The sequence below is a fragment of the Arachis stenosperma genome, chromosome 1, assembly GCF_014773155.1.
Source record: "Arachis stenosperma cultivar V10309 chromosome 1, arast.V10309.gnm1.PFL2, whole genome shotgun sequence".
Taxonomy (NCBI): domain Eukaryota; kingdom Viridiplantae; phylum Streptophyta; class Magnoliopsida; order Fabales; family Fabaceae; genus Arachis; species Arachis stenosperma.
Window position 1 is genome coordinate 129,600,554 of NC_080377.1, and position 22,479 is coordinate 129,623,032.

Consider the following 22,479-nt stretch of genomic DNA (forward strand, 5'->3'; position numbering starts at 1 on the left):
CAACACTTCCCATCCTTTTCCATTAATTAATTAATTATAATTAATTTCCCATTTTCTCAGAAAAAATGTTTTTTCACCGGTAAAACCAAAACACCGCACAGTAGCAGCAGATCAATTTTCCCGAGAAAATTTAGACGCTTGTTACCATTTTTAACTTTACAGAGCTTAAAGTTCAGCTCAGTAGTATAGTAGCCGAGTTAACTTTTCCAACAGCGATGTGGAACCTGGCACGATTTGGCGCTACCGCCGTTGCCAGATCGAGGCGGCCGTTCTCGATGGCGATTCCCGGCCCTTTCATTGTTCACAAGCGCGGTGCTGATATCCTCCACGATCCTTGGTTCAACAAGGTTGGTTTTTTTTGTTCAAACTTCAATTTTTCTTTCTTCAACTTTCTCACATTTTTTTGGTTTGGGAATCTGGAAAGTTTTAGTTTAAGATTTACAGAAAGGAAATAACTTCCGTTTAGTTCCACCAATTTTTATCTTTAGTTTGTCTATTTATAGTTTATAAAGCTTCTGTTGAATGTTGTGAATTGCTGTTCGCTTGAAAGTCAATATTTTCAAAAAAGAAATTGGGTTGATGATCCATGTTGAAATTGTTCCACAAAATTTTGATGAAGTTTTCGTGGTTGTTTGTTCTTTCTGAAGACTTGAATGGTTGAGAAGTATTAGTTTTTTTTATTAATAAATGCTATGTAGGTTACTACAGACGTGTAGTTTTATGGAATTACACTACTCTTGTAATGGATTTGAATATGGTGGTTATATGAAAGTGGAGGCTTGTGTTTGGATTGGCTTAAAATAGGCCACACACTAGAAATTTTTGAAAGTAAAATGTTTATTTCTCCAAATTTAACCAAATCCAAACAAACAAAAAACAAAAACAATTCAAAATAGTCTGCACACTAGAGAGGAAAAAGTGATTTGCTTGATCATCAATGTCATCTACTTTTTACTTGTTAGTGGTGTTTATGTGTTTTAAAGTTTGGTTAAATGTTGAACATGAATTCATGTATTACACATACAATTTGACATTAGAATAAAAATGTAAGCTTCTCATAGAATGTTTTACATAACTTTGGGATCATGTCAAATTGTTCATGAAACCTTTCACATCATGTCATCACGGTTTTGGATCTAAAACTCAAGTTTTTCTCCAACTCCGTTTCCAAATTCTTGAATGCAGGATACTGGGTTTCCTTTGACTGAACGGGACCGATTGGGGCTTAGGGGACTCCTTCCTCCTCGTGTCATTTCATTTGAGCAGCAATATGATCGGTTCAGTAAGTTTAAGCCTACCTGTATCATATTTTATGTCTTTATAATTTTGGATGCTTTACTCTCAGTCATTTTTCCTTTATGCTGAAAATTACATTATCGCTTTTACTTATTTGTAAATTCCCCTTTTTGTTCAGTAATAATTTCATAGCAATATGTTGTTCTAGTGAATTCATACCGGTCTTTGGAGAAGAACACTCATGGACAACCAGATAAAGTTGTTGCCCTAGCCAAATGGAGAATCTTGAACAGACTGCATGACAGGAACGAGACATTGTACTGCAGAGTGAGTTGACGATGAAGTTTTCCTCTTAACATGAGAGTATATATTATTATCATGTTGATTTCTTCCATTTCGCTACAGGTGCTTATTGATAATATTAAAGAGTTTGCCCCTATAATATATACTCCTACAGTTGGATTAGTTTGCCAAAATTATTCTGGGTTATTTAGACGTCCACGTGGAATGTATTTTAGAGCCAAAGATAAAGGAGAGATGATGTCGATGATCTATAACTGGCCAGCTCCCGAGGCATTGCATTAATCTTATTTATGGCAGCATCCTTTTCTTTTGTTTATTAAAGGGAAAACTCTTTTCCTTGATGTTTCTTGGTACATTTGATGATCTATAACTTTTTTCATTTTTTCATCTTACACCTTTTTGCAGGTAGATATGATTATGATTGTCTTGACAAACGGTAGTCGAATCCTTGGCCTAGGTGACCTTGGAGTTCAGGGCATTGGAATACCAATGGGAAAACTTGACATTTATGTTGCTGCTGCCGGTATCAGCCCGCAAAGAGTATGCTTTCTTTTCTCCGTTTATCTATTTGCTTCCTACCTCTTTTCTCTAGCTCAGTTTTGTTTCACGGTGGCCCATGCTTGGGACTAAAATTATTATCAACGCATACTAGTGGATAGGATTACTATCCATGCTAAGATACCTTTGGACATATAATCTACTAATATACTTTATTTAATTATTTCAGTTTTATTACCTTCTGTGATAGGTGTCATTTACAAAGGGGCTTGACTATCTTAAGTTCGTTTTGACTTCATTAAGATCATCTACTAGGTAAAAACCAGTAACTTTTTCTAAGTTGTTATATGTTAAATTTCTTAATGTGGCAGATACCTCCAGTTATGCTAGATGTTGGAACCAGCAATCAAAAGCTACTTGAAGATCGTCTTTGTGAGTAAAATGTTTCCCGCCAGATCTTTGTTTTCTTGTCTAAAGCTTTCATTTGTTGATTAGTTTATCCTTACTTTGCAATTATATTTAGAAACTGCTAAGACCATATCAAAAGCTAGCATGTGAATTAATCTTAGTTGATCTTGTTAAAGGTATTGGTGACTGTTCTTATGCCATTTTCATGTGATAGATTTAGGACTTCGACAACCAAGGTTGGAAGGTGAAGAGTATCTATCAATTGTGGATGAATTCATGGAAGCTGTTCATGCTCGATGGCCTAAGGCCATTGTGCAGGTTTCTTCTTTCTTTCTTTCTTTCTTTTTATTCTTTTGGGCACATACCTGTTATCAATTGTATAATTAGATGGTTGTGATAATTTCTTCAGTTTGAGGATTTCCAAATGAAGTGGGCTTTTGAAACTTTGGAACGATATCATAAAAGGTTTTGCATGTTTAATGATGATTACAGGTGAGAAAATGATTTAAAACTTTATTAATCAAGAAAATCTTGAAGGTTGTTATCTACTGGACTGTTTTATTGAAGTAGCTACTGAAACTTAATTTTTCCTTCATGTCCTTCAGGGCACTGCTGGTGTTGCTCTTGCTGGAATATTGGGATCTGTAAGAGCCCAAGGTCGGCCATTGTCTGATTTTGTAAACCAAAGGATAGTTGTGGTTGGAGCTGGGAGGTAATTGCAGAACTTATTATGATCAACCTTAATATTGGGTGTCTGATTTCATTTTGTTGTTTCATCACATTCATTATAGATTAGCTACTTTTGTGCCAAGAACATTTCTTCCCTGGCTTGCAGTGCAGGGCTTGGTGTTCTGAAAATGGCCATCCAGGCAGTTTCAAAGATGGCAGGGTGCAGTGAAACAGCTGCCAAAAGTCAATTCTTTTTTATTGATAAAGATGCATGCTTTCACATATTTACTAGCTTTGTCAGTTCTTTAAGTTGTAATGCTTGAAACTATAACTGTTTACGATCATAACTATACGAAGATACCCAATTCTGATTTTGATTGATCTTCTTGTAATGCTATATTATTTGTGCTCTTTTTTTTCCATCATATTGTTTGTCTTGATATGACTTAATATAAAATGCTGGAATTATAAAATAAATAAATGTGTGCAATCAAGTGTTGGATGCTGCTGTTTTGTATTTGTATTTATTTGCATTAAATCCTGATGACAATGCCATTTGCTATTTGTATGCAGGGTCTTGTCACAACTGATAGGAATAATCTAGATCCAGCTGCAGCTCCATTTGCTAAAAACCCAAGAGACCTAGAAGGGCTCACTGAGGGTGCTAGTATAATTGAAGTGGTAAATTTAAAGGGTTCATTGAGCAAAACTCTTGTGTCAAGGGTTATGTTATGATATTGAAAACAATTATTTTGGTATAAGATTACTTAACCATCTACCTATGGTGATGCTGATCTTGAGGGTTCACGCATAGTCATATTCATACATCAAAATTGATTGTTGAACATATTGATGTTTAGGTGAAGAAGGTTAGACCACATGTTCTCCTTCGTTTGTCTGGGGTTGGTGGCATTTTCAATGAGGTAATTATCTTGTACAATTCCACTTATATCAATGTCCTATCCATGAGTGAACTATATTAATAATATTTTTTTATCAACAAAACCTGCCATCTTTGCCATGTCTAGACCTTCCATGAATGGTTTGTCTGCACAAGGCTTTAATGTAATGACTGTTTTTTATTTTGATATTGTCGTTGGTGTGACCTGGACAGCTGAGTGCACTGCTATTGATGCTTTTAAGCATGCCGGAGGAGATATCGTATTTGGAAGTGGAAGCCCTTTCGAAATTGTAGATCTTGGTAATTAGCTCTCATTGGTTGAGTTGAGGCTTCTTGTCTACTTTACATTTTTCCTTAGCTGTGAAGAAACGTTTGACTAAAATTTTATGTAGGTAATGAAAAAGTGGGTCATGTAAATCAGGCCAACAACATGTATCTGTTCCTAGGGTAGGACATGCTTTCAGCTTTCTTGTGTCTTATAAATTTTCATGATCATTCTTATGATTGGAAATATTGATTTAGTCTCTTATTGTAAACTTTCCATTTTAGAATCGGTCTAGGATCACTTTTGTCAGGTGCTCGGCTAATAACAGATGGAATGTTGCAGGCTGCTGCTGAATGGTATGCACATGTTGATGTGGACTACTTTTATTAGCATTCATGGAAGTTTGGCAAAATCTCTTTATTTGATATTTATAGTGTTGCGTTCTAGAATTCACTAAGCTGTTAAAACCTAAAGCGATTAAGCATATTGTCCTTGTTTTACATGCTCAAACATTTATCTGTTCGCATTTCTTTGATGGATCAAATCAAATACTACCATATTTCTATGTTGTAGACCATATCCGTGTTTATCCCGTGATAATTTGTGGCATCTTCTTGCGGACATGCTGACATGACATTCAATCTTTTAAAATAAAATACTAACAATACTGTCTTTCTCACAGCCTTGCATCATACATGTTAGAGGAAGATATCGCAAAAGGAATCTTGTATCCATCCTGATTCGTCCGTGTACTGAGATGACCGAGTTTTAGCACTTCCGAGCAAGTTGTCAGCAGAGAGGAAGAGCTATACGTCGGCCGGGAACAAACACCGTGGCAGGAATACCTGCAAAAGATACTCCGACACTCAAGTCAATAATAATCTCAAGTGAGTGTATTAAGTAAAAATACAAAGACTAAGAATAGAACCTGCATTAAGCCGAGAATACTAGCTCGGCTTTATAGGGGTTGGTTTGCCCGTTTCCTGTAGATCAGTCCGAGTTTATGGGTTGGTTATCGTCTTCTGTTTTGGTGATCTGCTTTGTTTAAGCACGTTTCTTATTTTTTGGAGGAGTGGTCCCGATCTTATCTGGTTACGTGCCGAGCTTTTCGGGTGGCCGAGGTATGTGGTGATGTATCATAGTCCCCAAGCTTGCCTTGGTTTGGACAGAACGAAGGCGAGCTTCTTCCTCGACAATGTCTTATACCTCGGCCAGGGTTTCGTTTTTGCGTCTGTGCCATTCAGCCCCCAAGCTCGCTTTAGTTTTATGGATGGAATTGAAAACGTTTATAGCATTAAATGCTTACTTTGTTCTTCGTGTTTTGAAGAGTGATTGATTAGACATGTGTTGCGTCTTCTAAGGAGCCCCTAACCGTGTGATTGGGGATTTTTTATCGTGGGCTTTTTGAATGGTTGGGATGGAGAGTTGATGTTTCGAATGTAACTACCTTTTGTGCATTATGTGCCTGTAATGAGCATGCTTCCTACATTTGCTCTTTGTTGTTTTTGACATTTGTTTGTTTTCAGATAGAAAATGAGCAAAAAAGGTGAGTGCTAATTTGTGCTTTTTATCTCTTCATCCCTTGCTTGCTTTTTTTTGTTTTTGCTTCATGGAAGGCGAGAAAGCTTGCACTAATGAGGGCGATTTGTACGGTTAGGTTTATGCTAGAGTCAGGGGTTTTGCTTCGCAGTTTAGTGATAGGGAAGCGGTTGAGTTACTGGCTTCCAATGTTTGGGATAGAAGTGGTAGTGGTATTAGGATAGAAATACTCCCTTGTGAGGATGGTGATCGTGTTTTTCATCATTGTGATGATTGGTCCTTTTTTTACATGTACAGTTGCTTATTTACTGAGTTAGGTGTTAGGCTCCCCTTCAATGATTTTGAGTGTAGTGTTCTTTACTGGTTGAATTGTGCTCCTAGTCAGCTTCACCCGAATTCGTGGGATTTTGTGAGAGCTTTTGAGGTGCTGATGGAATTCCTTGACCAGCCTCCATCTTTTCGGTTGTTCTTTTTACTGTTTCAGGCTAAAGGAGTTGGTCGAGGTCTTTGGGTTAACCTGAATAGTTATCCTCGTCGTGCCATCTTTGGTCTTTACAAGTCTTCTTTTAAGGGTTTTAATATATATTTTTGTTAAGGTTAGGAGTGTGCCTGAAGAGTTTTCTTTTTACTTGAACGAGTACCTTGTGAAAAAATTTCCTTTGTCGTGGTGTCCTGATCCTATGCAAGTCTTGGATGTGAATGATAGGTCTATTGATGATCAGATTCTGATGGAGTTTCTGTTTGAAATGTTGGGTCCGAAGGGATTACGGTCTGTATCCGAGTTGTTAAAATGGGATACTGATAGGCAAGCTGTTCTGAATTACTTAGGTAAATTAGTTGTTATTGTTTTATTGCTGTTTTGTCCTTGTGTGTTCTTATTTTATTGATTGCCTGTGCAGGTGAGAAAGTGCCGACAATTACTACTGCTGGGCTGAAGTCATTCTTCAATCAACGAAAGAAAATGGAGAAAGAGGGTTCGACTACCAATGTTGAGAAGGGTCCTGTACTTCAACCTGATCCGAATCCCAAACCGACGCGGAAGAGGGGTCATGTGAAAGAGAAGATTGCTGAGACTTTTTTTAGAGAAAGGAGAGTTGTTTATGGAGCTTCAGAAAGTGGAGACAGCTTATGAGTCTTAGAAAAAATTGCACGGTTATTTGGAGGACGTGCATACTCGATCTCTGTGGGGTAAATTATATCCTTCTTCTGTTATGGCTGATGAGTTTTGCTGTTTTCCTGAGGATATGAAGGTGATTGATGGCGTCGGACATGTTGGAGTGAGCCGTTTTCTTCAGGTGAGTAATTAAATTTGCTTTGGTTGTTTTTGGTTTATACTGTCTTGACTCCCTTATCTTTGTTGTAGGTTATTGGTGCGCGCATTGTGGCTGTCGGACGTGCTCAAGAGCTTGCTCTTGAAAAGGAAAGTAAACTGCCTTGGATGTCACCGAGCTGTCCTCAGCTGTGGAAAAAAAAGGAGAAGACTATTGTCGAGCTGTCTTCTTCTTTGAGGTTGAAGGTGTCAGAGCTTGCTGAGGAAAGGCGTCTTCAACTTTCTTCTGCTGAAGAGGTGAAGACTACTAAAGCTGAAAATGATCAATTAGGATCGAGAGTGAAAGAGTTGGAGATCGAGGTCTATGAGGCCTTTGCGCAAGGTTTTGAACATGCTGTGTCTCAGGTCAGGGTATTGTTTCCTGAGTCTGATGTGACGAAGCTTGATGCAACCAAGGTGGTTGTGAATGGCCAGCTCATGGAGGATGAGGCTGCTGCTGGAGATGATAGTGAGGAGTCCAGTATTGGTGACAAAGCAGATTAGGCCTTTTGTTATCTATGTTTTATTTTGTTAAGCTTATGTATGGCTCTTTGTCCTTGGACATGTATTTAGCTTGTTTGTTTCGATTTTTGGATATTTTCGAGTATTATTCTCCGCTTATATTTTGTTGGTTTCCGAGTATGAAGCTTGGCTTGTTTGGAATATTAACTCTCTTTTATGAGATGTTTTGGTTATTAGAATTATGATAACACTAACTGTTTATTCGTAATAGTAATGACATTGGTACAATCGTTTATGGCGTCCGGCCTCATTAAAACCCTCTTCGAGTAAAACCCATGTTTTGGGAAAAAACCTTCGAAACAGAAAAAGAGTACCTTCATTCGCCGTTTTACAGCAAGTATTATGAATGGTATTCCTTTAGTGAGGACACATTCCATGTTCCTGGAAGTTGATCCCCTATAAAAGTTTCTAGCTTGTAAGCCCCCTTGCCGAGATTTTTAAATACTCGGAGTGGCCCTCCCAGTTTACTGCTAGCTTCCCATGTGTTGGAGGTTTTCGCATTTCTTCTATTCGTCTGAGTACAAGGTCTCCTTCATTGAAGGACCTGTGAGCTACTCTTTTGTTATGTTTTCGCTGTATGAATTGTTTCATAGCTCGTTGCTTTATTGCTGAAATGTCTCTTTCTTCTTCTATGAGGTCTAGTTCGGCTGTTCGAGCTTGCAGGTTGTTTGGTTGGTTGTGAAGCTCGGTTCTTAATGTTGGGATGCTGACCTCTACTGGGATTAGTGCTTCTGCGCCATACACTAGCTTGAAGGGAGTTTCTCCTGTAGCAGATTGGATGGTAGTATTGTAACCCCATAAGATTTCTGAAATGATGTCGGCCCACTCTCCCTTGGCTTTACCGAGCTTCTTCTTTAAGCTCTGCAAGACAATTCTGTTAGCTCATTCAACTTGCCCGTTGGTTTGTAGGTGCTCGACTGAGCTGAAGTGATGTTTAATGTTAAAATTTGTTAGGAAAGCAGCAGGTTTATGGTCTGTGAATTGTCTCCCGTTATTCGAGATTATCTCTCTTGGGATGTCATATCTACATATGATGTTTTTTCATAGGAAAGATCTCACCTTATCTGCCGTTATGTGTGCTAGTGGTTGTGCTTCTATCCACTTAGAGAAATAGTCTATTGATACTAGGAGGAACTTTACCTGACCCGACACTTTCGGAAAAGGTCCGAAGATGTCGAGTCCCCACCTATCAAAAGGCTAGCTTACCTCTATGGTGTGGAGTTTCTCGGCTGGGATTTCTGAAATGTTGGTGTGCTTTTGACAATTTTCACATGCTCTGACTTTTGAAATACAATCCCTTTTTATCGTCGGCCAGTAGTACCCTCTTTGTAATATTTTGGCGGCTAGTGCTCGACCGCCAATGTGGTTTCCACAAACCCCTTCATGTGTTTCTGCCATAACTTGTTCAGCTTCATCCTTGCTGATGCATTTCAAGAGTGGTTGGGAGTTTCCTCGTCTGTACAGGGTGTTTCCGACTACTGTGTAAAAGCTTGCTCGTCTTCGGAAGAGGACCGGGTTTGTTTCCTCCTTTGGTATGGCACCTGTGTTGATGTAATCGAGGAAGGGTGTCCTCCAGTCTTGTTCCTACATGATGCTTAGGATGGTATCCTACTCAAAGCTTAGCTTATCGAGTGTTAGTTGAGACAGCGCCGATGTGTTTTCCGTTTGCCTTGTTGTGGCTAATTTGGATAACACGTCGGCTCTGGTGTTTTGTTCTCGGTTTACATGAATAATATCGAATTTACTGAATTTTGAGATGAGATCCTTTGTTATGAGCCATTATTTTTCTAATAAAGGATCTTTTACCTGGTATTCGCCCTTGATTTGATGTACTACTAGTGAAGAATCACAGTAAACTGTTATACGAGGTATTTTTAGTTGTTCGGCAAGTTTTAGTCCTGCTAGTAGAGCCTCATATTTCGCCTGGTTGTTACTTGCATTGAAGCGGAACTGTAGTGATTGCTCGGCTATCACTTTCTCTCATTCCTTTAGCAATATTCCTGCTCCGCTGCCCTCTTTGTTTGATGCCCCATCAACATGTATGCTCCAGTTGGCCTTTGTATGTTGTGTTTCATTGGTCATCTCTGATACAAAGTTGTCAAGTACTTGTGCTTTCACTGTTTTTCTTTATTCGTACTGAATATCGAACTCGAAGAGTTCGACGGACCATTTTATCAACCGTCCGGCGAACTCGGGTCTGGTTAATATCTGCGTTAGTAGTTGTTCTGTTCGCACTATTATTGTGTGACTCTTAAAGTAGTGTCGTAATCTCTTTGCTGTGGTGACTAGTGCCAACGCCAGCTGCTCTATTTTTGGGTACCTTGTTTCTGCTGATTGTAACACTCTACTGATGAAGTACACTGGATTTTACTTTTTTCCTGTTTCAATCACTAAGACCGAGCTTACAGCATGGTTAGATGCTGATAAATATAAATGCAAAGGTTTACCTGTCTCGGGTCTCTGGAATATTGGGGGTGATGTTAAGATCCTTTTAAGCTCCATAAAAGGGTTTTTGCATTCTTCTGTCCATGTGAATTTTCTATTCTTAGAGAATGTTTGGAAAAAGTGATAAGATCGGTTTGCTACTGCAGGTAGGAAGCGTGAAAGGGTAGCTATCCTCCCTGCTAGTTGCTGGACTTCCTTTACTGTCTTTGGGCTTGTCATGTTTAGTATTACGTGACATTTTTCTGAGTTGGCTTCTATCTCTCGTGAGGTTAGCATGAAACTGAGGAAATTTCCTCCTTGAATTTCGAAGGCGTATTTTTCTGGGTTGAGCCTCATGTTATATGCTCGGATTTAGTTGAAGATTTCTACCAGATCATCACAATGTGATCCTTGTGCGAGCGTTTTTGCTATCATGTCGTCAACGTAGACTTCTATATTCCGGCCTATTTGCTGCCGGAACACCTTGTCTACTAGTCGCCGATATGTTGCCCCTACATTCTTTAAGTCAAAAGGCATTACTTTGTAACAAAAATTTTCATGTTCTGTTATAAAAGCTGTTTCGCTTTGGTCCTCTGGGTGCATTAGGATTTGGTTGTAACCAGAGTATGCATCCAAAAAACTCAAGTTTTGGAAACCGGACGCATTATCAACTAATTTATCAATGCAAGGTAATGGGGTATGCATCTTTAGGGTAAGCTTTGTTTAAATTTGTAAAGTCGACGCACATGCGCCATTTACCTGAGTTTTTCTTTACCATTACCACATTTGATAGCCATGTGGTGATGAAACCTGCATTGAGAAGTTTCTTGGTTTCCTCTAGTGCTGCTTGTTTTTTCTCCTCTCCGAGATTTCTTTTCTTTTGCGCCACTGGTCGGACTGTTTTGTCAATTGCTAATTTGTGGCAAATAACTTCTGGACTTATTCCGGGCATGTCATCTGGTGTCCATGCAAATAGATCGACATTCTGGCGTAGTATATTTATAAGTTTTGCTCGTTCTTCCCCCTCTAGTGCCCTCCGATGTGTGTATACTGCTCTTCATCCGCTGTTAGTGTCACTCGGTGGAGGTTGTCCATTGGTTGGGGTCTGTTGCCGAGGTCTTCTCTCGGGTCAAGATCGGCTAACGTTAGGATCTCAGCAGGATTGTGTATTGCTTGGACTTGTGGCTGAACTATCTGTTTCGTCAGGGTTTGCTTTAGGCTGGCATTGTAGCACTGCCGAGCTTCTTGGTGATTGGCGTATACTGTTGCTATTCTGTTTTCCTGCACTGGAAACTTAATACACAGGTGTAACGTGGATACTACCGCCTTGAATATATTCAAAGCGGGTCTTCCTATGATAATATTGTAAGGGCTATAACAGTCTACTATTAAATATTGGATATCAATGGATTTTAACATAAGGATCTCTCCCATCGTCGTCTTTAGCCATATGTGTCCCATGATGGGGACTCTTTCTCCGGAGAACCCAATTAGTTCTCCAGAGGCAGGCTGTATTATTTTTTCTGATAACTTCATCTTTTTAAAGGTAGAGTAAAATAAAACATCGGCGCTACTACCTGGGTCCAGCAGTGTTTTTCTTACCAATAGCTCTCCAAGTTGGATGGAGATTACTACTGGGTCGTCGAGGTTAGGGCTTGTCAATTTGAAGTCCGATTGATTAAAGGATATCGTGACGTCTGAGTCCTCCATTTTCTTCGGCTGCAGTGTTCCCTCGATTGCCAGCATTTTACTATAGCTTCGTTTTCTGGCCGAGTTTGTTTCACCTCCGCTTGCGTAGCCTCCTGATATGTTGTTAATGATTCCTCTTGGCGGATTAGGAGTTGTCTATTCTTTTTTGTTCTTATCTGTTGCTGCTTGTTTGTGGTCATTTCTGTCCGACTTGGCTCCTTTGACTTTCCGACCTTCGACATATTTATCTAAGAGTCCTTGGCGTGCCAGTCTCTCGAGTAGGTCATTTGCGACGATGCAGTTGTCTGTGGTGTGTCTGAACTTCTGGTGGAAGGCACAATACTTGCTTCTATCCACAAACCTTTGGTCTTGGTAGCTCCCTACCCGAGCTGGTGGCTTCACGATTTTGGCATTTAGAATCTCTTTGATGATATTCTCTCTTTTGGTGTTGAACCTGGTGTAGGTATTGAATTTTGGTGTGAGCTTGAAGGGTTTCTTCGCCTCTTTATTGTTCGGCGATCTAAACATTTTGTCTTCGTCCCTTCTATGCGGTTGTTTGTCTATTTTCTGGGCTTCATGAAGCTCTTCGATTTCCATTTGGCCTACAGCCCTTTCTCTGAATTCTTCCAGCGTTTTTGGTTTTGTAATTGCAATTGTTTCTCGGAATTTGCCAGGTCTGAGGCTGGCCTTGAGGGCGTGCAGGTGGACCGCGTGATCTAAGTCTTGGATCTCCATGGTTGCTTCCGCGAATCGAGTCATGTAACCCTTCAGGCTTTCATGCTGACCTTGCTTAATGGTGCCAAGATAATCCGATCAGTGTACATATATTCTTGACGCAGCGAAGTAATTGATGAACGACGTTACCAGGTCCTCAAAAGAAGAAATCGAACCTGCAGACAACTTAGAAAACCAGAGTAATGCAGCACCATCAAGGTAAGTGAAAAATACTCGGCAGAGCACGGGCTCATTATTAGGACCGTTAAAAAACATCATGGATTGAAACTTCTTGACATGAGCTCGGGGATCACCGAACCGCTTGTATGGCTCAAGCGCGGAAGGCAACGCAAAGTTTTTTGGCATCTGGCACTTCGTGATTTTCTCAGAAAAGGATTGCCGAGGGTGAGCTTTTCCTTTGGCGGGATGATGTTCAGGGGATCAGTGTTGCCCTGAGCCGAGCTTTTGGAGCTTTCGCCCTCATGTTTTCCGTTGTTCTGCACAGATAACTCAGCTATCCTCCGCACTTCTGCCTGAAGCTCAGCAATTTGTGCTAGGAGCTCAGCTTGTGTGGGTTGAGGATTCTCCCTGTCAGCCATGTTTGAGGATCGGGAATCCTGCAAAACAGAGTAAAAGAAAAAAAAAACTAGACAAGAGAGGATAGCAGGGTTAGATGTATTCAGGCACCACGGTGGGCGCCAAGTGATTCGTCCGTGTACTGAGATGATCGAGCTTTAGCACTTCCGAGCAAGTTGTCAGCAGAGAGGAAGAGCTATATATCGGCTGGGACCAAACACCGTGGCGGGAATACCTGCAAAAGATACTCCGACGCTTAAGTCAATAATAATCTCAAGTGAGTGTATTAAGTAAAAATACGAAGACCGTGAGAATAGAACCTGCCTTAAGCCGAGAATACTAGCTCGGCTTTATAGGCGTTGTTTTACCCGTTTCCTATAGATCAGTCCGAATTTATGGGTTGGTTATCGTCTTCTGTTTTGGTGATCTGCTTTGTTTAAGCACGTTTCTTATTTTTCGGAGGAGTGGTCCCGATCTTATCTGGTTACGTGCCGAGCTTTTCGGGTGGCCGAGGTATGTGGTGACGTATCACATCCATTGATAAGTAATATTTTCTTGTCACTTGGTATATTTGATTTTTCATTTTTACTTTGTTGATTGATTGTTCTTATAGCTGATATTATTGGCTTTCTCTGATCAATACTTGTAGTTGCTGTAGCATTCGAAATGTAACAACAGAAATTGGTGCTGCTGTTCTTCGAGCAGCAGTTGAAGAGAACTTGACCGAAGGCATGGTAATATATTTTTTGAAGATCCTGTGCAAGTGCTTTCTATTTTTTGCTGAGAAATATTTTTGGTATTCATTTTGCTTTGTATGGAGTCCACACCCAACTTTCTATTATTGAATTGGATATGAGACCTATATCATGTGCATCACATATTTCATCCAATAATAAAATATATATTAGTTTTATGTGACAGATGAACAAGAATAACACATACACATCTTTCCATTTTCCAAGCTTAATGTGTATACCATATTATTGCGATGTAAAAGAAAGTGTTCATTATCATCGACAGTTTCAAGTAATGGTAACAATATCAATGCTATTTATATGGCTGTTATTGTTCTGTGTCGGTTACCGGACAGATCGGGTTGTTATGAGATGGGGGAGGATGCCTCGGTTGCGGTTGCGCTAAGCCCGGATTTGCCACGTAGCCGAGCTCCCGTTGGGAAGGGAAAATGGGGGGTGCCACCTGCAAAGACACTCCGACGCTCTAGTCAGCTAGTGTGCAGGCGGGAGAAAACGATATGGAAAAGGTGACGTACCTCGGGAGAAGAGCCAATCTTCCCTTTATATACTTGTCAGTAGTGGGCCCCTCATGGGGACAGGCCCAGGTTCTCTAGGACACTGTCCTGTAGCCGTGTGTGAACCACACAGGACACGTGTCCGGGTCGTTTGAAGGATGCGGAGCCGGGCCGGGTGGAACTCGGGTCGGGTCGACCCGTTGGCTCTTTGGGCCAGGCCGTAACAGTTATCAATACGAGCTATCACTCGATATCATGGCCGTTATCAATACGAGTTATAACTCGATTGGATTAATGCTCCCATCATAATCGACGATCAAACGGCAAAGCAGTCAATTACGTTATCCATCATTTCAAAACCGACGTTAATGCCAAAAGCATAACAGACGAGAAACCCATCATATAAGGCAAGGTAAAGTATTTTCTTCGGTAAATTCGAACAATACATTATACTGATTTAAGTTTCGGAGTGCCTTTGCATGTACACTCCTCCCCCTCTCCATTGCTCATGCTCTCACATTACATCGGAAAGAGAAGTTCGGATTCAAGGACTGGACGTTCAGCCTCCAAGGTGGTAGTTCGACAATCGTCCGTCATTAGAAGCCGAGCTATTTCGCAGGCAAGAACACTATATATTGGTAAATATTCTTCAAGGAAAAAAAAAGTTAAAAGAATGATATATCAATACTATTTAGTTACTATTTTATTTAATTAATGAGTTCAAATAATATTTTATATATGATCTAAGAAGCACATTGAAGTATAACATTAAATAGGACTAAATTTTATTTGATTAGAGAATGGAGATGTGTAAATGTTTTAAAATGGTCCATCTAAGTAAATTATTGATTTATAGGCTCAAATTTTTTTGTAAGTTACAAAAATAATTTTTATATTTTTTATTTTATCTTTTCTTTTTTTCACAAGTTATGAATTTTTCTATTTAATTAAATGTTTTGCTTTTTGAAGATTTTGAAAATAACTTATTGATTTTTTTTAAAAAATTATTTTATTTTTTACAAGTTACGAAAACATATTATGCTATAATAAAAAATCAAATGTGACACCTCTTTTTGTAGTTTATCAAAATTATATGTCAACTTTTATTATATAAAAAAGTTTAAGGATAGATAAAATTTATTATTTTTGTCTTGTATTTTTAGTCTAACAATCTAATTTTAGCCTATACTTTTATACATTATTAATTAATAATTAATCAAAAGTAATAAATTATGTTAGTTTTTTAGTATTTTTTTAAATTATATGTATAAGTTATAATGTGTGATGTAAAATTTTAAAATTATATTTGATATTTTCTTGTTAGACAAACTTACCTTATAATTAATTTTTTGTTATTCAATTAAGAGAAATAATATATGTAATTTATTTTTGTTATATTGCATAATAAACTTAAGTGTATATATTTGTATATGTATACAAGTTTTTTCTATCATTAGAGCGCTTCTAACAATCATATACATGAAAATCTTGTGTAAAATAAATACTTTTTTTAATTTAAAAAAAGCATGATAAAAGAAAAAATGATATAATATAATTTTTTATTATGTATTGAAGTTATTTTAAACATTAACCTTCAAAAGAATTTTTTACACTCTTAGAAATTTACAAAAATAATATAAATATAATTTTAAATTTTTTTATTTTAGAACTTTTTAAAAATTATAACATAAAAAAAAATAGCTAACATATGTTGATGTTTAACTTATTTATTATAAAAAAAATTATAGAAAAAGACTTAAAATTTAAGTTATATAAAAAAAATTATTGTATATTTATTAAAATAAAAAAATTTCACACTTTCTATAATAATAACCTTATTATGTGTTTAATGTTCCATGCATATTAATTAATTAAACCTTAAAATAAAGAGTTTAAAAACAAGAACAAAGATATTTGTTGTAAAGTCAAAGACTCTGATTAAAAAAATTCATTGTTGTAATATAAAAAATCACTCAATGATTATTCATTCTTGAAATTTAATCAATATATAATCTTTGATGTTACCACTCCAACACTTTCTATCTTTTCCATTAATTAATTAATTACAGTGACATTTTGCGCAAAAACAATTGATATTTTGTTGCAAGTTTTCCGCATTTATCCTAACCCTAAATCTTAAGTGCATTTAACTATGCAAATTCTTGTTACGATGAATATTCCTCTCAGATTTCTAGATAAGATCGGCACGTAACCAGATAAGATCGGGACCATTCCTCCAAAAAATAAGAAACGTGCTTAAACAAAGCAGATCACCAAAACAGAAGACGATAACCAACCCATAAATTCGGACTGATCTACAGGAAACGGGCAAACCAACACCTATAAAGCCGAGCTAGTATTCTCGGCTTAATGCAGGTTCTATTCTTAGTCTTTGTATTTTTACTTAATACACTCACTTGAGATTATTATTGACTTGAGTGTCGGAGTATCTTTTGCAGGTATTTCCGCCACAGTGTTTGTTCCCGGCCGACGTATAGCTCTTCCTCTCTGCTGACAACTTGCTCAGAAGTGCTAAAACTCGGTCATCTCAATACACGGACGAATCAGGATGGATACAAGATTCCTTTTGCGATATCTTCCTCTAACATGTATGAAAAGCAAGGCTGTGAGAAAGACAGTATTGTTAGTATTTTATTTTAAAAGATTGAATGTCATGTCAGCATGTCCGCAAGAAGATACCACAAATTATCACGGGATAAACACGGATATGGTCTACAACATAGAAATATGGTAGTATTTGATTTGATCCATCAAAGAAATTGGAACAAATAAATGTTTGAGCATGTAAAACAAGGACAATATGCTTAATCGCTTTAGGTTTTAGCAGCTTAGTGAATTCTAGAATGCAACACTATAAATATCAAATAAAGAGATTTTGCCAAACTTCCATGAATGCTAATAAAAGTAGTCCACATCAACATGTGCATACCATTCAGCAGTAGCCTGCAACATTCCATCTGTTATTAGCCGAGGACCTGACAAAAATGATCCTAGACCGATTCTAAAATGGAAAGTTTACAATAAGAGACTAAATCAATATTTCCAATCATAAGAATGATCATGAAAATTTATAAGACACAAGAAAGCTGAAAGCATGTCCTACCCTAGGAACAGATACATGTTGTTGGCCTGATTTACATGACCCACTTTTCCATTACCTGCATAAAATTTTAGTCAGACGTTTCTTCACAGCTAAGGAAAAATGTAAAGTAGACAAGAAGCCTCAACTCAAAACCAATGAGAGTTAATTACCAAGATCTACATTTTCGAAAGGGCTTCCACTTCCAAATACAATATCTCCTCCGGCATGCTTAAAAGCATCAATAGCAGTCAGCTGTCCAGGTCACACCAACGACAATGTCAAAATTAAAAACAGTCATTACATTAAAGCCTTGTGCAGACAAACCATTCATGGTAGGGCTAGACATGGCAAAGATGGCAGGTTTTGTTGATAAAAAAATATTATTAATATAGTTCACTCATGGATAGGACATTGATATAAGTGGAATTGTACAAGATAATTACCTCATTGAAAATGCCACCAACCCCAGACAAACGAAGGAGAACATGTGGTCTAACCTTCTTCACCTAAACATCAATATGTTCAACAATCAATTTTGATGTATGAATATGACTATGCGTGAACCCTCAAGATCAGCATCACCATAGGTAGATGGTTAAGTAATCTTATACCAAAATAATTGTTTTCAATATCATAACATAACCCTTGACACAAGAGTTTTGCTCAATGAACCCTTTAAATTTACCACTTCAATTATACTAGCACCCTCAGTGAGCCCTTCTAGGTCTCTTGGGTTTTTAGCAAATGGAGCTGCAGCTGGATCTAGATTATTCCTATCAGTTGTGACAAGACCCTGCATACAAATAGCAAATGGCATTGTCATCAGGATTTAATGCAAATAAATACAAATACAAAACAGCAGCATCCAACACTTGATTGCACACATTTATTTATTTTATAATTCCAGCATTTTATATTAAGTCATATCAAGACAAACAATATGATGGAAAAAAAAGAGCACAAATAATATAGCATTACAAGAAGATCAATCAAAATCAGAATTGGGTATCTTCGTATAGTTATGATCGTAAACAGTTATAGTTTCAAGCATTACAACTTAAAGAACTGACAAAGCTAGTAAATATGTGAAAGCATGCATCTTTATCAATAAAAAAGAATTGACTTTTGGCAGCTGTTTCACTGCACCCTGCCATCTTTGAAACTGCCTGGATGGCCATTTTCAGAACACCAAGCCCTGCACTGCAAGCCAGGGAAGAAATGTTCTTGGCACAAAAGTAGCTAATCTATAATGAATGTGATGAAACAACAAAATGAAATCAGACACCCAATATTAAGGTTGATCATAATAAGTTCTGCAATTACCTCCCAGCTCCAACCACAACTATCCTTTGGTTTACAAAATCAGACAATGGCCGACCTTGGGCTCTTACAGATCCCAATATTCCAGCAAGAGCAACACCAGCAGTGCCCTGAAGGACATGAAGGAAAAATTAAGTTTCAGTAGCTACTTCAATAAAACAGTCCAGTAGATAACAACCTTCAAGATTTTCTTGATTAATAAAGTTTTAAATCATTTTCTCACCTGTAATCATCATTAAACATGCAAAACCTTTTATGATATCGTTCCAAAGTTTCAAAAGCCCACTTCATTTGGAAATCCTCAAACTGAAGAAATTATCACAACCATCTAATTATACAATTGATAACAGGTATGTGCCCAAAAGAATAAAAAGAAAGAAAGAAAGAAGAAACCTGCACAATGGCCTTAGGCCATCGAGCATGAACAGCTTCCATGAATTCATCCACAATTGATAGATACTCTTCACCTTCCAACCTTGGTTGTCGAAGTCCTAAATCTATCACATGAAAATGGCATAAGAACAGTCACCAATACCTTTAACAAGATCAACTAAGATTAATTCACATGCTAGCTTTTGATATGGTCTTAGCAGTTTCTAAATATAATTGCAAAGTAAGGATAAACTAATCAACAAATGAAAGCTTTAGACAAGAAAACAAAGATCTGGCGGGAAACATTTTACTCACAAAGACGATCTTCAAGTAGCTTTTGATTGCTGGTTCCAACATCTAGCATAACTGGAGGTATCTGCCACATTAAGAAATTTAACATATAACAACTTAGAAAAAGTTACTGGTTTTTACCTAGTAGATGATCTTAATGAAGTCAAAACGAACTTAAGATAGTCAAGCCCCTTTGTAAATGACACCTATCACAGAAGGTAATAAAACTGAAATAATTAAATAAAGTATATTAGTAGATTATATGTCCAAAGGTATCTTAGCATGGATAGTAATCCTATCCACTAGTATGCGTTGATAATAATTTTAGTCCCAAGCATGGGCCACCGTGAAACAAACTGAGCTAGAGAAAAGAGGTAGGAAGCAAATAGATAAACGGAGAAAAGAAAGCATACTCTTTGCGGGCTGATACCGGCAGCAGCAACATAAATGTCAAGTTTTCCCATTGGTATTCCAATGCCCTGAACTCCAAGGTCACCTAGGCCAAGGATTCGACTACCGTTTGTCAAGACAATCATAATCATATCTACCTGCAAAAGGTGTAAGATGAAAAAATGAAAAAAGTTATAGATCATCAAATGTACCAAGAAACATCAAGGAAAAGAGTTTTCCCTTTAATAAACAAAAGAAAAGGATGCTGCCATAAATAAGATTAATGCAATGCCTCGGGAGCTGGCCAGTTATAGATCATCGACATCATCTCTCCTTTATCTTTGGCTCTAAAATACATTCCACGTGGACGTCTAAATAACCCAGAATAATTTTGGCAAACTAATCCAACTGTAGGAGTATATATTATAGGGGCAAACTCTTTAATATTATCAATAAGCACCTGTAGCGAAATGGAAGAAATCAACATGATAATAATATACTCTCATGTTAAGAGGAAAACTTCATCGTCAACTCACTCTGCAGTACAATGTCTCGTTCCTGTCATGCAGTCTGTTCAAGATTCTCCATTTGGCTAGGGCAACAACTTTATCTGGTTGTCCATGAGTGTTCTTCTCCAAAGACCGGTATGAATTCACTAGAACAACATATTGCTATGAAATTATTACTGAACAAAAAGGGGAATTTACAAATAAGTAAAAGCGATAATGTAATTTTCAGCATAAAGGAAAAATGACTGAGAGTAAAGCATCCAAAATTATAAAGACATAAAATATGATACAGGTAGGCTTAAACTTACTGAACCGATCATATTGCTGCTCAAATGAAATGACACGAGGAGGAAGGAGTCCCCTAAGCCCCAATCGGTCCCGTTCAGTCAAAGGAAACCCAGTATCCTGCATTCAAGAATTTGGAAACGGAGTTGGAGAAAAACTTGAGTTTTAGATCCAAAACCGTGATGACATGATGTGAAAGGTTTCATGAACAATTTGACATGATCCCAAAGTTATGTAAAACATTCTATGAGAAGCTTACATTTTTATTCTAATGTCAAATTGTATGTGTAATACATGAATTCATGTTCAACATTTAACCAAACTTTAAAACACATAAACACCACTAACAAGTAAAAAGTAGATGACATTGATGATCAAGCAAATCACTTTTTCCTCTCTAGTGTGCAGACTATTTTGAATTGTTTTTGTTTTTTGTTTGTTTGGATTTGGTTAAATTTGGAGAAATAAACATTTTACTTTCAAAAATTTCTAGTGTGTGGCCTATTTTAAGCCAATCCAAACACAAGCCTCCACTTTCATATAACCACCATATTCAAATCCATTACAAGAGTAGTGTAATTCCATAAAACTACACGTCTGTAGTAACCTACATAGCATTTATTAATAAAAAAAAAAAAAGCTAATAATTCTCAGCCATTCAAGTCTTCAGAAAGAACAAACAACCACGAAAACTTCATCAAAATTTTGTGGAACAATTTCAACATGGATCATCAACCCAATTTCTTTTTTGAAAATATTGACTTTCAAGCGAACAGCAATTCACAACATTCAACAGAAGCTTTATAAACTATAAATAGACAAACTAAAGATAAAAATTGGTGGAACTAAACGGAAGTTATTTCCTTTCTGTAAATCTTAAACTAAAACTTTCCAGATTCCCAAACCAAAAAAATGTGAGAAAGTTGAAGAAAGAAAAATTGAAGTTTGAACAAAAAAAAAACAACCTTGTTGAACCAAGGATCGTGGAGGATATCAGCACCGCGCTTGTGAACAATGAAAGGGCCGGGAATCGCCGTCGAGAACGGCTGACTCGATCTGGCAACGGCGGTGGCGCCAAATCGTGCCAGGTTCCACATCGCTGTCGGAAAAGTTAACTCAGCTACTATACTTCTGAGCTGAACTTTAAGCTCTGTAAAGTTAAAAATGGTAGCAAGCGTCTAAATTTTCTCGGGAAAATTGATCTGCTACTACTGTGCGGTGTTTTGGTTTTACCGGTGAAAAAACATTTTTTCTGAGAAAATGGGAAATTAATTATAATTAATTAATTAATGAAAAAGGATGAGAAGTGTTGGAGTGGTAAGAACATCAAACTTAAGAACACTTTCTCCAAGAAGCAGCAAGTATATTCCTGTTAACTCCAACGTCATTCGGATTTGGGTATACGTTAACGGATTCTGGGTAGACGAGTTTGGAGTAGGTCTTTTTATGCAGTGTGTATTATTTTATGTGAGAACTCCTTAGAACTCCGAGAAATGAAATAGAAAATTTATCATGCCTTTAATTGAGACGATAGAACTCGGAATATCGAACTGTAAAAACAAGGAATACATTGACAAGGAAGTATATTAACTATTAAGGAAATTTATTAAAGAATTAAATATATAATGAATTAAAAGTTTTTAATATATTGAAATTTTAAGAGTTTGTTCTCTATGAAGAGAACTTTATTTTTAGTATTTTAAATTACTCTTAAGGAACTTTGTTTACATTTTCTTTTTCTTCTTTTAATAGCTTTACTGAAACAAGAATGAGAAGTTATCAAATATCAATCCTGCTGTGCGTGCCCTCTTTATATCAATTTTGATTGTTTGCAGTTTTGGTTTTGTTTTGCTATGTTTTATTATTTCACATACTAAAGACCTCATCGGCCATCACTAATCACAATA

At 37.3% G+C, this 22,479-nt stretch overlaps 3 protein-coding genes across 8 annotated transcripts; 1 reads left to right on the forward strand and 2 right to left on the reverse strand.

Annotated features, from left to right (window-relative positions):
* Positions 1-50: 50 nt before the first annotated feature.
* LOC130934772 (NAD-dependent malic enzyme 59 kDa isoform, mitochondrial-like) lies at positions 51-14,318 on the forward strand. The gene is made up of 20 exons (XM_057864312.1): positions 51-347; positions 1,186-1,282; positions 1,445-1,563; positions 1,642-1,809; positions 1,945-2,079; positions 2,409-2,469; positions 2,660-2,763; positions 2,855-2,931; positions 3,044-3,157; positions 3,281-3,383; positions 3,688-3,795; positions 3,975-4,066; positions 4,116-4,156; positions 4,229-4,315; positions 4,408-4,462; positions 4,565-4,636; positions 4,963-5,013; positions 13,586-13,597; positions 13,712-13,787; positions 14,016-14,318. The coding sequence occupies exons 1-20, from the start codon at positions 216-218 to the stop codon at positions 14,316-14,318; spliced, it is 2,007 nt and encodes a 668-aa protein (XP_057720295.1). The 5' UTR covers positions 51-215.
* A 2,219-nt stretch (positions 14,319-16,537) lies between these two features.
* On the reverse strand, positions 16,538-22,134 carry LOC130939663 (NAD-dependent malic enzyme 59 kDa isoform, mitochondrial-like). Of its 6 annotated transcripts, none has more exons than XM_057867762.1 (14): positions 21,538-22,131; positions 20,596-20,692; positions 20,315-20,433; positions 20,071-20,238; positions 19,802-19,936; positions 19,413-19,473; positions 19,119-19,222; positions 18,949-19,031; positions 18,729-18,835; positions 18,091-18,198; positions 17,849-17,911; positions 17,576-17,657; positions 17,427-17,481; positions 16,538-16,926 (listed from the first exon to the last, which is right to left on the reverse strand). In XM_057867762.1, exons 1-9 carry the CDS (start codon positions 21,667-21,669, stop codon positions 18,793-18,795), a joined length of 942 nt encoding a protein of 313 aa, XP_057723745.1. In that variant the 5' UTR covers positions 21,670-22,131; the 3' UTR covers positions 16,538-16,926; positions 17,427-17,481; positions 17,576-17,657; positions 17,849-17,911; positions 18,091-18,198; positions 18,729-18,792. The 6 variants fall into 6 exon arrangements, with proteins under 6 accessions (XP_057723745.1, XP_057723735.1, XP_057723750.1 ...); XM_057867752.1 differs by adding an exon at positions 17,253-17,324 and having other exon boundaries at positions 16,538-16,904; positions 17,849-18,198; XM_057867767.1 differs by having other exon boundaries at positions 16,538-16,904; positions 17,849-18,198.
* On the reverse strand, positions 17,219-18,583 carry LOC130934783 (NAD-dependent malic enzyme 2, mitochondrial-like). The gene is made up of 6 exons (XM_057864321.1): positions 18,476-18,583; positions 18,091-18,198; positions 17,849-17,911; positions 17,576-17,657; positions 17,427-17,481; positions 17,219-17,324 (listed from the first exon to the last, which is right to left on the reverse strand). Exons 1-6 carry the CDS (start codon positions 18,581-18,583, stop codon positions 17,219-17,221), a joined length of 522 nt encoding a protein of 173 aa, XP_057720304.1.
* Positions 22,135-22,479: the final 345 nt, after the last annotated feature.

Coding starts and splice junctions, on each gene's coding strand:
- LOC130934772 (XM_057864312.1), top strand. CDS start 216: ATGTGGAACCTGGCACGATTTGGCGCTACCGCCGTTGCCAGATCGAGG. Junction 2,764..2,854: donor GGCCTAAGGCCATTGTGCAG/GTTTCTTCTTTC, acceptor TAATTTCTTCAG/TTTGAGGATTTCCAAATGAA. Junction 3,796..3,974: donor GTGCTAGTATAATTGAAGTG/GTAAATTTAAAG, acceptor ATTGATGTTTAG/GTGAAGAAGGTTAGACCACA.
- LOC130934783 (XM_057864321.1), bottom strand. CDS start 18,583: ATGGCCATCCAGGCAGTTTCAAAGATGGCAGGGTGCAGTGAAACAGCT. Junction 17,912..18,090: donor GTGCTAGTATAATTGAAGTG/GTAAATTTAAAG, acceptor ATTGATGTTTAG/GTGAAGAAGGTTAGACCACA. Junction 17,658..17,848: donor TTGGTGGCATTTTCAATGAG/GTAATTATCTTG, acceptor TGACCTGGACAG/CTGACTGCTATTGATGCTTT.
- LOC130939663 (XM_057867762.1), bottom strand. CDS start 21,669: ATGTGGAACCTGGCACGATTTGGCGCCACCGCCGTTGCCAGATCGAGT. Junction 19,223..19,412: donor GCTACTTGAAGATCGTCTTT/GTGAGTAAAATG, acceptor TTCATGTGATAG/ATTTAGGACTTCGACAACCA. Junction 19,032..19,118: donor GGCCTAAGGCCATTGTGCAG/GTTTCTTCTTTC, acceptor TAATTTCTTCAG/TTTGAGGATTTCCAAATGAA.